The following is a 12,443-nucleotide window of genomic DNA, read 5'->3' as shown; positions in this document are numbered from 1 at the left end:
GGGTACAATCTCCTCTGTTACCATGACCTTATATTTCCATTATTGTACTTACCACATTGGATTTTAATAACTATTTGTTTGCCTCCCATACTTGACCTTGAGCCTCCAGATAGGGTCTATGCTTTTGTATCAACTTTGAGTCTAACATAGAGAATGGACTATAACAGATACTCAGTACATGTTGGTTGGTTGAATGAATTAATGGGCATTAACATTTACACGTATTAACATTTTACATTTGCAGAATATTTCACAATACTTTCACATCCTTGGTCTTATTCACTCTTCTCAACAGGTCTATGAATTTAAGCACTACTGTTGTCTCCATTTTACAGAGAGAAAACCAATGCTCAATGCAGGTAGGTGTCTTACACAAAGCCACACAGCCAATAGGTGGCAATGCTGGATATCAAACCCATTTTTTCTCGTTTCTATGCCAGTGTTGTGTTTTTTAGGGCCTCCCTGTCTCCAGAAGAGAAAAGTGTGAAATGAGAAGGTGAAAAGAGCATCTGTGAAGTGCTTTCTCTCTAAAAAATAGCACAAGAAGACAGCCATGCCCTTCCAGTGGTTTATTTTACCCCTAGTCCTGACCCCTCCTCTACCTAAATGGGGAGAGAAAGCTAATTAATTTAGTATATATTAACTTCTTTTTTTTTCTGAGTTGGGGTCTCGCTCTGTCACCCAGGCTGGAGTGCAGTGGTGTGATCTCGGCTCAATGCCATCTCCCAGGTTCAAGCCATTCTCATGCCTCAACCTCCCGCATAGCTGGGATTACTGGCACCTGCCACGACACCCAGCTAATTTTTGCGTTTTCAGTAGAGACAGAGTTTCACCATGTTGTCCAGGCTGATCTGGCACCCCTGGGCTCAAGTGGTCTGTCCACCTCGGCCTCTCAGAGTGCTGGGATTACAGGTGTAAGCCACTGTGCCCGACCTATTTAGTATATATCTTTATGTGAAATTAATACATAGATATTTATATGGACTTTGTAATAAAGTATAGTAACACATAATCAGTTCCACAGCTTCCCATGAAGAGGTTATTTTTTAATAGATGACCCCCTCCCCCACACCCAGCCATTGCCATTTACCTTGCTTTCCATATTGTCCTCACTGGCAGAAAAGGTAAAAGTCTGCATGACATTTGATCCTGCTCTCAAGAATTCCATGTGAAGTTGACGAACTACGAAGTAGTTGGGTTTTAAACATTGAAATAAATGAATAAAGAAATATTACAGAAGCTATCATTTTCAAAAGCAGCAGTAGCTCACTGACTCCCATCTCTTTCAATCATATCTCAGTTCAAACCTAGTAGTGATAAAAAGTTATAGATTAAGGTCAGTAGAATTCATAGGCAGGATATACTGTTTAGAGCAGCCTTGTATTGTTCTGGTGATGCCTTATATTGTTCTGGTGATGCCTTATATTGTTCTGGTGATGCCTTATATTGTTTTGGTGATGCCTTATATTGTTCTGGTGATGCCTTATATTGTTCTGGTGATGGGCCTCAATGACTTGGTGCAGTCACATGCGGAGATTAAGGCCTGACTGGCCAATTATCCCTTGGTCTCTTGGTCTAGAGAGGTGTATTCTATACCTGTATTGTGAAGGACATAGCTGGTCTACTATAGTCAGCATTGGCAGCCCTCAAAGTAAAGTGAGGAGCTTCTCATAGAAAGCAGAATGCATGTGGGTGGCACCCATATCAGAGTCAGCAGCAAGCAGTTTGGGAACATCAGAAAGCAGTCTGGAAGCTTTTCCTGGCTATCCGAAAGTCATTCCTTCCTCTCCTTCACCACTTTCGCCCCTCCTCCCTTATCCTTAATCTTGTTATTCCAGCACTTTCTTCCCAGTTTAGCAAAAAGGTCTTTTAACATTAAGAACAAGTTCTTCTTGGGCCAGATGAAAACATCCTGTTAAGCACCAAAGGGACAAAACTTGGTCCTGCTCTACCACAGAACTCTGGGTGTCCGATGCACCAATCATAATGGCCATCGTACTGATGATATGGGCACTTCACACGGGTTAACTTGTGAGTCCTCACACCTAGCCCATGTTGTGCCCCCATGAAACAGATGAAGATATGGATCCTTGGAGAGGTCAAGTGACTTGTCCAAGGTCACACAGCTGGTCAGTGGAAGAACCAAGACAGGACCCTAAGTTTATCTGATACGCTGTGCGAATATACATAAAATCAGAGTGAATCAAAAGTTCCAGTCTCAGCTAGTGTTCTCTTACACCCATTTCATTCTTTGGCTTTATTTTCTCACTTTAATTTAGGAGAACAAACATACAAAAAAAGAGTTAGAAGAGAATTAAAGTTCTAATTTCAGGTAACTATCTAATCCCATCATAGTTCTTTACCTCTAGCTCTTTTTTTTTTTTTTTTTTTCCAGCCAGGAGGATGATATAAAACTGTGTTGATTTCCTTGCCCTCCCAACCCTGGAACCTGGCTGTCTGTGCTCTGTTACACTGTGACTACCATTAATCACCCTCACTATAAACACTGTTACACTTAACCATGCACATTGTCAGCAGGTTGAATCAGAAGCAGGAACAATTTTGCTGTTTTAAGGAAACTCTGTATATCTACAAGGTAAATATTCATGGAACAAATATTAAGATGTCTATTTTAGCACTGCCTGTACATTAAGATGCAGATGTGTGTGTGTATGAGAGTGTGTGTGGGTGTGTGTGTGAGAGAGTGTGTTGTGTGGGTATGTATGTGTGTTTGTGGTGTGTGTGGGTGTGTATGTGGGGTGTGTGTGGACGTGGGGTTGGGGTGTGAGTGCATGGGTGTGTGTGTGTGGGAGTGTGTGTGGGCATGTGGATGTGTGGATATGTGATGTGTGTAGGTGTGTGTATGAGAGAGAGAGAAAGGAAGAGAGAGGTCATTTTCTTCCATATACTTCTGCCTGCATACTGCCATTATCTCCACATCTTGGCAATTTTAGCAAGCAAAACACCCCTTTGAAACAGTTGTTATTTTTTTCTTGATCTTCTCTCAATCAGATTTAAATAAAATACCACTCAGGTAGACACTCTTGGGGATGTGGACACCAACCTGCATCTGGGTGTTCTATCACTGCCTCTGGAGTCCAGAGCCCAGCTTTCACATAGCCTCTCTTCTCCAGAGTAATGAGAAAGCTGCCATCTCCAATCACAACCTCCCCACTCTCCAGGCGCTCCAAAATCCCCTGAAGAAGAGAAAAAAAGCACCTAAACTCTGCTCTACTTTCTTTTTTTTTTCCTAAAAGCATTTTCTAATTTTAGGTGAAGTGGTATTATGTTCTTAGAGCTGTAGTTTTGTTAAAATCATGTGCTGTAATAATATTTCAGAAAGATCGAGCATACCATATTTCTTGGCTGATCCAGGTACCTATTTTGTACAATGAAAGGGCTGAGACTATTTATTCTTCAATAACATTTAATCTGAGTCAAATTATAGCGCTGATTCCATGATAGTTATTTTGGCTTTTCAACACGTTTGTGACAACATAGCTAGTTGTCCACCTAGTGTGCATTCTCTCCCCTTTTTTTGTGTGGGGGGACAATGCCCTCAACTTTCAAAATATTCCCAGGCTCCTTTGCCTCTGGGAGCAGCCCTGTGACACAGTGCTGGCCAGTGAGACACATATGGAAGCTGGTGGAGGATTTCTGGAAAAGTTTTGCTTTCCTGACATAGACGCCCACTCCCTTCCCTCTTGTTTATTTTCCTCCTTCCTGACTGGAATGCCAACATGATGCCTGGGAATACAGCAGTCATCCGACAGCCATACGAGGCAGATTTCTTAAGTCATCCTTGGGTGGCTGCAGCAGCCATGGGCTGCTACCCCTGGACCTCTTGTTAGGTGAGAAAAATAACTTTTCTTCGTGTCAGCCACTGAACAGAACTGTAGTGGACACAACGCTGTGTAGTCATGCAGTGTGTTCACACGTGTCTTATCCTTTGGCACTCCCAACAACTCTGCCAGTGAGGCAGGACAGACAGTTTTTATACTCAGGTGTAGATGAGGAAACTGAGGCTCAGAATGGTTGACTTGCCCAAGATCACAGAGCTGAGTAAGTAAAAAATCAGACTAGCTTCTAAATTCCTACCCTCTTTTCCTTCTATTTTACCACCTTTCTATTTAGCCCACTCATAACCTTATTTAAAAGGTTCCATTCAGAGCAGTTAGCCATGGGGTGCGGTTTCCTTTTGATACAAGAAGGCCTCAGGCCTGTGCCCACAGACCCTGGTGAAGATAGGCACTCCTGTTTTTGTGCCCAAATGTTGCATTTTCCAAGACCACCCTGGCCCACCACACCTCCATCCTATGCCTATAAAAACCTCAAGACCCTAGCAAACACAAACACAAGCAGCTGGACATTGAGAGGAACACACTGGCAGAAGAACACACAGACTCCGGCAGGCCATTGGTGGCAGAATGACACAGACAACGTGGAATTCAGCCAGGGGTAATCAGAGCAGAGTCCGGCTGCTGAGCGGCCTGACTCCAGGGAAGACCGCCTTCCCACTCCATCCCCCTTCTGGCTCCCCATCCATCTGCTGAGAGCTACTTCCACCATTCGATAAAACCTTGCACTCATTCTCCAAGCCCATGTATGATCCAGTTTTTCTAGTACACTGGCAAGAACCCCGGAATACAGAAAGCCCTCTGTCCTTTCGATAAGGCAGAGTGTCTAATTGAGCTGATTAACACAAGCTGCCAGTGGACAGCTAAGCTGAAAGAGCACACTGTAATACACTCCCACTGGGGCTTCAGGAGCTGTAAACATTCACCCCTAGACGCTGCCATGGGGTACCTGCATGCTCCCCGTAGGGGTTTAAGCTGTGGAGTGCTGAAGAAGTGAGCCATGCCCCCATCACACACCCTGCAAGGGGCATAAGGGAACTTTTCCCATTTCAGTTGGTCTAAAGCACATCTCCCCAGGTGCCTGCAGGGTCATCCCCTCACTGCTTTCTGGTCTTTGGTCAAGTGTCACCTTTTCAGAGATGTCTTCCCTGAGCACTGCAAACCACCCATTCCTCCCAAACCCCCACAGCAATCCTGATCCCTCTTTTGTAGGCTGCATTAGTGGAAGATGCAACCTTTTATTGATAATAGGCCAGTTCATTTCAGGCCTGCCCATAGCTGGACACAAAGCAATGAATGGATCAGGGAGAAAAGCCTCAGATGCCTCTTCTAACTAGTCTTATCTGTTCTATGAAATCAACATAAACCCCCTCAGTTCCTGAATCCAAGGGAGACATCAAGCAGGGTACAGAGGCAGCTTACTGGCCTACGTGTTGGGTGTAGGGTAAAACTAAGCTGTGTAAAAAAGAGGCCCCCACAACAGTGGCTTTAAATAAAAGTAGTTTCTTTTTCCTCTGTAAGAGGAAAGCCACTGTTTGTGGGGGACTCTTTTTTACAGAGTGTGCACCAAAGCGCACAGTCCTTTCATCTTATTGCTTTGCCATTCCCTACGGCAGGGGTCAGCACGTGACAGCCCACAGACCAAATCTGGCACATCGCCTGTTTTTGTAAAAACAGTCTTAGGTAAAACCCTGCCCATTGATTTATATACTGTCTAATGGCTACTTTTCCACTACAGTAGCAGAGTTGAGTAGTTACCACTGAGACTGGATGGCCCCCAAGGCTAAAAATAATTACTATCTGACCCTTTACAGAAAGTGTTTGCCAACCCAGCCCTAGGGTACTGTCCTCCTCAGCATGGGGGAAACTGGATCAGAGTCACGTTCATACTCTGTCTCAAACGATGAGGAAACAAAGTGTGGCAAAGCTCATCCTAAAGTTTTTAGCTCAGACCTAGATGTGACTCATCTCATTGACATTTACATTTCCTGCGTGAGAGTTGAGCCACATGGCTCTACCTTGCTGCAAGGGAAGCCAGGAAGTATCACCAGTGAATGCCCATGTGTCCAGCTCCAACGCTAATCCTTCGGAAGGAGGGGGAACAGATTTTGGAGAGAAACTGCTTCTGTTCTAATGTCTGGCATCTGCTATTTCTCCTTTGCTTACTCCCCACACAAAGTGACCCACACAAGGTGTCAGGAGCAAGCTTCCTTGGATACCAAGGAACAAAGAGATCCCAAACACATTTTGGCCATATTGCTTGATATATTATTTTCTTCAATCTTTTCCCAGGAGGCTGGAAGGCCATAAAGGCAATAAAGAATAAGAGGGAAGATAATTTGATCTTGGTTACAGGAGTCTTTGTCCTTACCTGGGTCAATCCTGGATCTAATAAAAGCAACCAGAAATTAAAGCAGACGTGAGGATCTTCCCATAGAGCCTCCCACGACAGTCCTGTTAACAGTACGGAACCAAACATGGGAGGTCAAATATGGCTTGAATGATCTCTCAATCTCCATCGAATGGCATGACTACAGAGGGGGCTTATTCTAGCTTTATCCCCATGTTCATTTAGCTGCAGAAGTACAAACTCCTTTGGCTAAGCAGAAAGGAGTTTAATATTGAGAAATGGGTACATAAAAAATTTACACTGGGCTTCCAGGAATGAACCCTAGAGAAACATGACTGAATTGGCTGGCTGGGGCTGCACCCTCTGCCACAGCTAAGAGAAGCTACTATTGAACTGCTGGCTTCAGGACACAGCTGTCACATAGGGAGAAGGAGACTGCTCCAGTGACCTCAGCTGCCCCTCACGTGACCCTGGAATGCTGCGCTATGGCCACATTTGCTATGCTTCCACCTTCCCAGACTCATGCTGGTGCATCTCACTGGGGATGCTAGTTCTTATCCAGATCCTAGCTGCAAAGGAGTCTGGCAGTGTGGTTGGTTTTCTTTCCTCTGCAGTGCAAGAAGGTCCATCAGAAGGGGTTTAACTAGAGGTAAATACCAGGTCACTATACCTATAGCATCTTCTTTTTACTGTGCACTTGGAGGGCAGGCAAATGGAGCCCAGCTGTGTGAACTATGTTAAACATAAACACTGTTTTGGCAGAGAGAGCTCTCAACTCTGGTTATTTTTCCATATTTTATATCTAAAGCTGAATTTTAGCTGAATGCAGAAGAAATGTTAATATTTACTATGATTCTCATCTCTTTCTCCTCCCTGCATCAAATGCAATTCACTCTTTTCAATTTGTACTTTTGAAATATAAAAAAGGCCTTAAATTTTAGACATTTATTGAGACCTTCCACATGTCAGGTATAGTTGTGGGCAAGTGGGATAAACATCAGAATAAGACAAGGTCTCTGCCCTCCACAAACTCAAAGTCTGGCTACTTTGGGGAAGGCCAATAGATCGACAAATAATCACAGCAGAATGTGACAAATAAATGCTACACAGGAATACAGAAGAGAAAGTCAGAGGTACAGTTACTGTGTACAAACTCTTTTCCTGAAAATCCCATACACTTCATTAGGTTCACCATGTTAAGAATCAAATTTAGGCCAGGCGTGGTGGCTCATGCCTGTAATCCCAGCACTTTGGGAGGCTGAGGCAGGCGGATCACTTGAGGTCAGGAGTTTGAGACTAGCTTGGCCAACATGGTGAAACCCCGTCTCTACTAAAAATACAAAAATTAACTGGGCATGATGGCAGGTGCCTGTAATCCCAGCTACTTGCGAGGCTGAGGCAGGAGAATAGCTTGAACCTGGGAGTTGGAAGTTACAGTAAGTTGAGATTGCACCACTGCATTCCAGCCTGGGCAACAGAGCGAGACTCTGTCTCAAAAAAAAAAAAACAACAAAAAAAAGAATCAAATTTAATCAAACAATTCTCGAGGGAAAACATTGGCACAGAATTCAGATGTTGTAGGTTAGCCTCTCACCTGCCACATCCAACCTATCATAGGGTTATGCCAAGTGTATTACACATTTCTCAAATGCCCCACCATCCTCACTGCATTTGATTATTGAAATGGTCTCCATTTCTCTCCAGCCCTACTCTGAACTGTCTTCCATTGCTACCAAAGCACAGGCTCACTGACCCAGTCTCACCTGTGATTACACCCCTTTTGTGTCCTGCTTAACTTCACAGATCCTTCATTCATGCATTCCCCTGTACAGCAGTATCTGGTTACTTACCTGTCACCTCAGTTTGACTGTAAGAGGCTTGGGGGCAGGTGACATATCTTATTGGTCTATATCCCTACCACCTCATATAACAACTAAAATGAGTAGACACTTAAGAAACTATGCCAAGAATTAGCAAACAAACAGGACTGTTTTGAAAATGTCAGATGTGTTGCATATGCTAGAATTTTTGTCCTGAAGAAGAAAAAATGTTACTCTTTAGCAGACAATTAGGTAGGTTTTAAGAAAATTGTAGTATAGATTTTGACTGTATCTTCATGAAACCAAGTAAAGGGAGGACATTTTCGTTTGTTATCTGGATGTTTGTCCACCATTTTAAATTTGCCATTTTTCTTTTCTTTTCTTTCTTTCTTTTTTTTTGAGACAGAGTTTCACTCTTGTTACCCAGGCTGGAGTGCAGTAGCGCGATCTCAGCTCACTGCAACCTCCACCTCCAGGGTTCAAGCAATTCTCCTGCCTCAGCCTCGCAAGTAGCTGGGATTATAGGCGCATGCCACCATGCCCAACTAATTTTGTATTTTTTAGTAGAGACAGGGTTTCACCATGTTGTCCAGTCTGGTCTCGAACTCCTGACCTTAGGTGATCCGCCTGCCTTGACCTCCCAAAGTGCTGGGATTACAGGTGTGAGCCACTGTGCCCGGCCAATTTGCCATTTTTCTACACAGCCATTAGCAAAATAACTAAGTTATCAAGATCTGAGATCAGAGCATCTTTTAGCCCTTCCTTCACTGCTATTCTAACTACCTCAATTAATTACTATACCAGTATGATTCCTTCTTTAGATTTTTTTTTTTCACTTTTAAGTTCAGAGGTACATGTGCAGGATGTGCAGGTTTGTTACACAGGTAAACGTGCATCATTGGAGGTTTGCTATACGGGTTATTTCCTCACCCAGGTATTAAGCCTAGTATCCATTAGTTATTTTTCCTGATTCTCTCCCTCCTTCCACCCTCCCCCCTTCCATAGGCCCCAGTGTCTGTTGTTCCTCACCATTATACTAGTATGATCTAAAGTCAGCTGTAGAATTATAAAGACAGGAACATGTAAAATAAGGAAACCTGTAAATTAATTTTGCAGTACATTTATATTTTCATTCCCTCCTCCCCATCAGTTTGGCAGTGAACCTGCCTTGCATCTGACAGCGAGCTCTAGGGTGCATTTATGCCTCCTTTTTGCAGATATCACTACCTAAGACCTCTGGGTTTAAGATCTGGCTTCAAGACATCTCTATTCATACTCAGTGGGGATCAACTTCACTGTATAGTAGGAGGTGACCAGAAAAACCCAGTCTGTCTAAAATATCTTCCCCTTTTCCTAGATTTGCCAGCAGAACTGCTCTTTTGGATTAACGACCTAATTAGAGGTCTTGTCTGTGGCAATTAAATGAATTCTTAAAATGTACCTGCTAGCTGAGGAGAGAGGTGAGATTAGTTCCTTACCATTAACACCCTAACTCCCAGGTACACATTCACATGGATTAGTGTGTGATAATCTTGGTGGTGTAACAGTAGAGGCCCCAAAGAAATTGAATAAAAACAGGGCATTTTAAAAACGTCTAAAAAAATGAACTGTAAAGATGAACATAGCATTAGAGAAAGTTGAGAGAAAAAAGCACAATGTTCTTTGATTATTTTTTATTAACTGTATTTCTTTCAATGCTCACATTTTACTTTTATAACCTGAAAAAATATCCTAAAACATGCTTTTTAAACCAATATTCCACATCTTGTGTAACTATTACCATTATTGTGTCCTTCCTTACAGTGTGTATATAAATGTTTGTACATGGTTGGGATCAGTTTGTGATATATTTCCTTTTGCGACTTAACATTGGCAAGGCACTTAGCTGGTTCTCATACTAAGTTATTTAACTGTCTAGTAACTTAAGTAGATGAACCTTAATTTATTTAGAATCCCGTATTGCAGAGTATCTTGGTCGTTTCTAACTTTTTAGTACAAATAGCTCGGTGGTGCACATTTCCACGCATAAACTGCCCCTCCTCCCCTCCTCCCATTCTGAATGACAGGGCTGGAGCGGGTGGGGATCTCTTTGAAGGGTCCTGGGGATGTCCTTCGTCCAAGCTCATGCCTTTCCTAATTTTGCTTAGTCACTCCGTCCTCCCACCCCCACACATAGCCGACGTAGAAATGGCTGGGCATAAAGCCAACATCTGGTGACCAGACCAGGAAAGGGGCCAGAAGCTGGGGACCACCGGATGAGAGGAGGTTGAGGGGTGCTGGCGAATCCCACCTACCCTCCACCCTGCACCGCAGCTCTGGGGGCGTCCTTGCCCAGGACTGGTTTCAGGCCAGCCGGCGACTCGCAAGTCCAGGCTGGTTGGCCAGGCTGCTGACTTTTCCAAAACGCAAGGGGACAGTCCGAAGAGTTCCGGAGCGGATTAGCCCAAAGAGCTGCGGGCGCGGGTCGGTTGAGGGAAAAAAATGTGTGCGCGACCTGAGTCCGAAAGCTAGACTTCTGATCCTCGCTCCCCGCGGGGCTGGACCCGTGACCCTGAGCTAGTCGCCTGACTCGCCGAGCCTCAGTTTCCTCACCTGTGAAATGGGGATAATTGTGAAGATGAGGAGATAACTTGAGCACAGCACTCTGTGCAGCGCCAGGCACCGAGTAAGGGCTCCATAAACGCTAACCAACCCGTGACAGGGGAAAATCGAGGCTCAGGGCCATCCGGTCCAAGTGTTTTGCCGAGGCCCCAGGGCTTCGCTAGGGATGGCCGCGGGGTGTGAACGGAGTCGCTCGCAGCCCAGCGGCCAGGAGCTCCGCGAGGATCCAGGGGAGGAAACTCACCCTCTTGGCCCCCGGGTGTCCGGCAGGTGCCATGGTGCCGCGGCTCTGTGGGCGCCGGGTTCCCGGGCGCGCGGCCGTCTAGGAGCCCGCCCCCAGCCCGGGGGAGGATCCGACCGCCGCCCCGCCGGCCCCGCGGCCTCAGGCTGCCAGCTGGCCTCGGAGCAGGCGCCTGCGCCCTCGGCCTCGGCCTAGTCATGCTCCGTCCGGGCGCGCAGCTGCTGCGGGGCCTCCTGCTGCGGAGCTGCCCGCTGCAGGGCTCCCCCGGGCGCCCGCGCTCCGTCTGCGGCCGGGAAGGGTGAGTGGGGCCCCGTCCGGCGCAGAGGCGACGGGGCGGCTGCGGGGGTGGGAGCCAGAGGCTGAGGCAGGCTCTGGGGTTAGGAGCGCTCTGGCCTCCAAGAAATAGGCCTTGATATATCTTCTCGAATTATCTGTTAATTATAAAGTGAAACAGTATCCAAAGGTTCCCGGTGTAAAGTCTCTCCTGCCCCAATCCCCTTGGCCAGTCAACAATTGTTAATAGTGTCTTCTGAATCTAACCAGAGACAGTCTATGCGTAGGCAAACACTGGTCGGTATAGGTTTTCTTTTGGCTTTTTGACATCTTGCTTTTTACAATTATCAGTATATCTTGGAGATTGTTCCATATCAGCACACACTGACTTGCCTTGTTCCTTTTAATGGCTGCATAGTTTTCCATCCTGTCAATGTTCTACACTATCGTTAGTCTATTCGTTAACATTTAAATGGTTTTTGGTTGTTTATTACTGCGAATAATGTGCATGTGAAAATTCTTATGCATCTATCTTTGAGTACATATGGGAGTCGGTAGCACCAGTTTTTAAAGGTGAACTTGTTAGGGAAAGGGTTACGTGCATCTGAAAGATTGAAAGACAGCAACACATTCTCCAAGTGGGTGGCAAGAGTTTGCATGCGGCACACCAGTGTGTGTCTGTTTCCCACATCTTCCCTGGTTCCCAGAATAGCCCATTTTGTTATCTTTGCTAAATCTGATAGGTAAAAATGGCATGTCCTTGTTTTGATTGTTCTGTATTTAAATATGAGCAATGCTAAACATCTTTCGACTTCTTATGTTTGTAGATTATTCCTGGCTGCCAGGAAAGGCTTGTTTACCAGCATCACTCAACGTTATTATGAGTTGATTCGAATTTTATTTTATGTCCTATGACCTGAAATTCTGGAATCAGAAGACCTGCTTTTGAGTTCCATCTATCCATTCAACAAATATTTACTGGGTGTTGTGATGTGCTAGGTTTGCCTCCAGTACTGGGAATGCAGCAGCCACCAACTCACAGTTCCTGCGTCATCTGTTACACAGAATGTGACCTTACACTCCTGAGGCTCAGTTTCCTCATCTATAAAATGAGGATACTAATTTTGTTCTATATACCTCACAGGATTGCTGTGAATATTAAATAAGAGAATGCATGTGAAAGTGCTTTGTAAATTGTAAAGCATTGCAAAAATATTTATAATAATGATGTTTTTAATCCAATGCAAAATAAAATGGAAATTTAACAAACAAGTTGATCTGTTTAAAACTGATTAGATAAA

General features: G+C 44.7%; 2 protein-coding genes across 11 annotated transcripts in view; one reads left to right on the top strand and one right to left on the bottom strand.

Annotated features, from left to right (window-relative positions):
• BHMT2 (betaine--homocysteine S-methyltransferase 2) overlaps positions 1-11,030 on the bottom strand; it is a 32,734-nt gene extending 21,704 nt beyond the window's left edge. For 3 of the 6 annotated variants that reach the window (XM_063665431.1, XM_063665430.1, XM_054488257.2), the window contains exons 1-3: positions 10,873-11,017; positions 3,065-3,197; positions 1,091-1,182 (exon numbers count right to left, since the gene is read on the bottom strand). In XM_063665431.1, the coding sequence (XP_063521501.1) occupies positions 1,091-1,182; positions 3,065-3,197; positions 10,873-10,905 (258 nt within the window). In that variant the 5' untranslated portion in view covers positions 10,906-11,017. Of the gene's footprint in view, positions 1-1,090; positions 1,308-3,064; positions 3,199-10,872 lie in introns of those variants that run through there. The other 3 variants (XM_063665432.1, XM_063665433.1, XM_054488258.2) reach the window with 2 other exon arrangements.
• Positions 1-12,443, top strand: part of DMGDH (dimethylglycine dehydrogenase) — a 122,604-nt gene that overhangs the window by 38,925 nt on the left and 71,236 nt on the right. For 2 of the 5 annotated variants that reach the window (XR_010126472.1, XM_063665427.1), the window contains exon 1: positions 10,980-11,167. The exons of 1 other annotated variant lie outside the window; for it this stretch is intronic. Coding sequence is in view for 2 of the 4 variants with exons in the window: in XM_063665427.1 (XP_063521497.1) it covers positions 11,067-11,167 (101 nt within the window). In the remaining 2 variants the exon portion in view is untranslated. Of the gene's footprint in view, positions 1-10,979; positions 11,168-12,443 lie in introns of those variants that run through there. 2 more of the 5 variants (XM_054488254.2, XM_063665428.1) reach the window with 2 other exon arrangements.

Source organism: Pongo pygmaeus, chromosome 4 (genome assembly GCF_028885625.2).
Source record: "Pongo pygmaeus isolate AG05252 chromosome 4, NHGRI_mPonPyg2-v2.0_pri, whole genome shotgun sequence".
NCBI lineage: Eukaryota > Metazoa > Chordata > Mammalia > Primates > Hominidae > Pongo > Pongo pygmaeus.
Note: the sequence above shows the minus strand (reverse complement) of the source record. Positions and strands in the feature narration are given on the sequence as shown.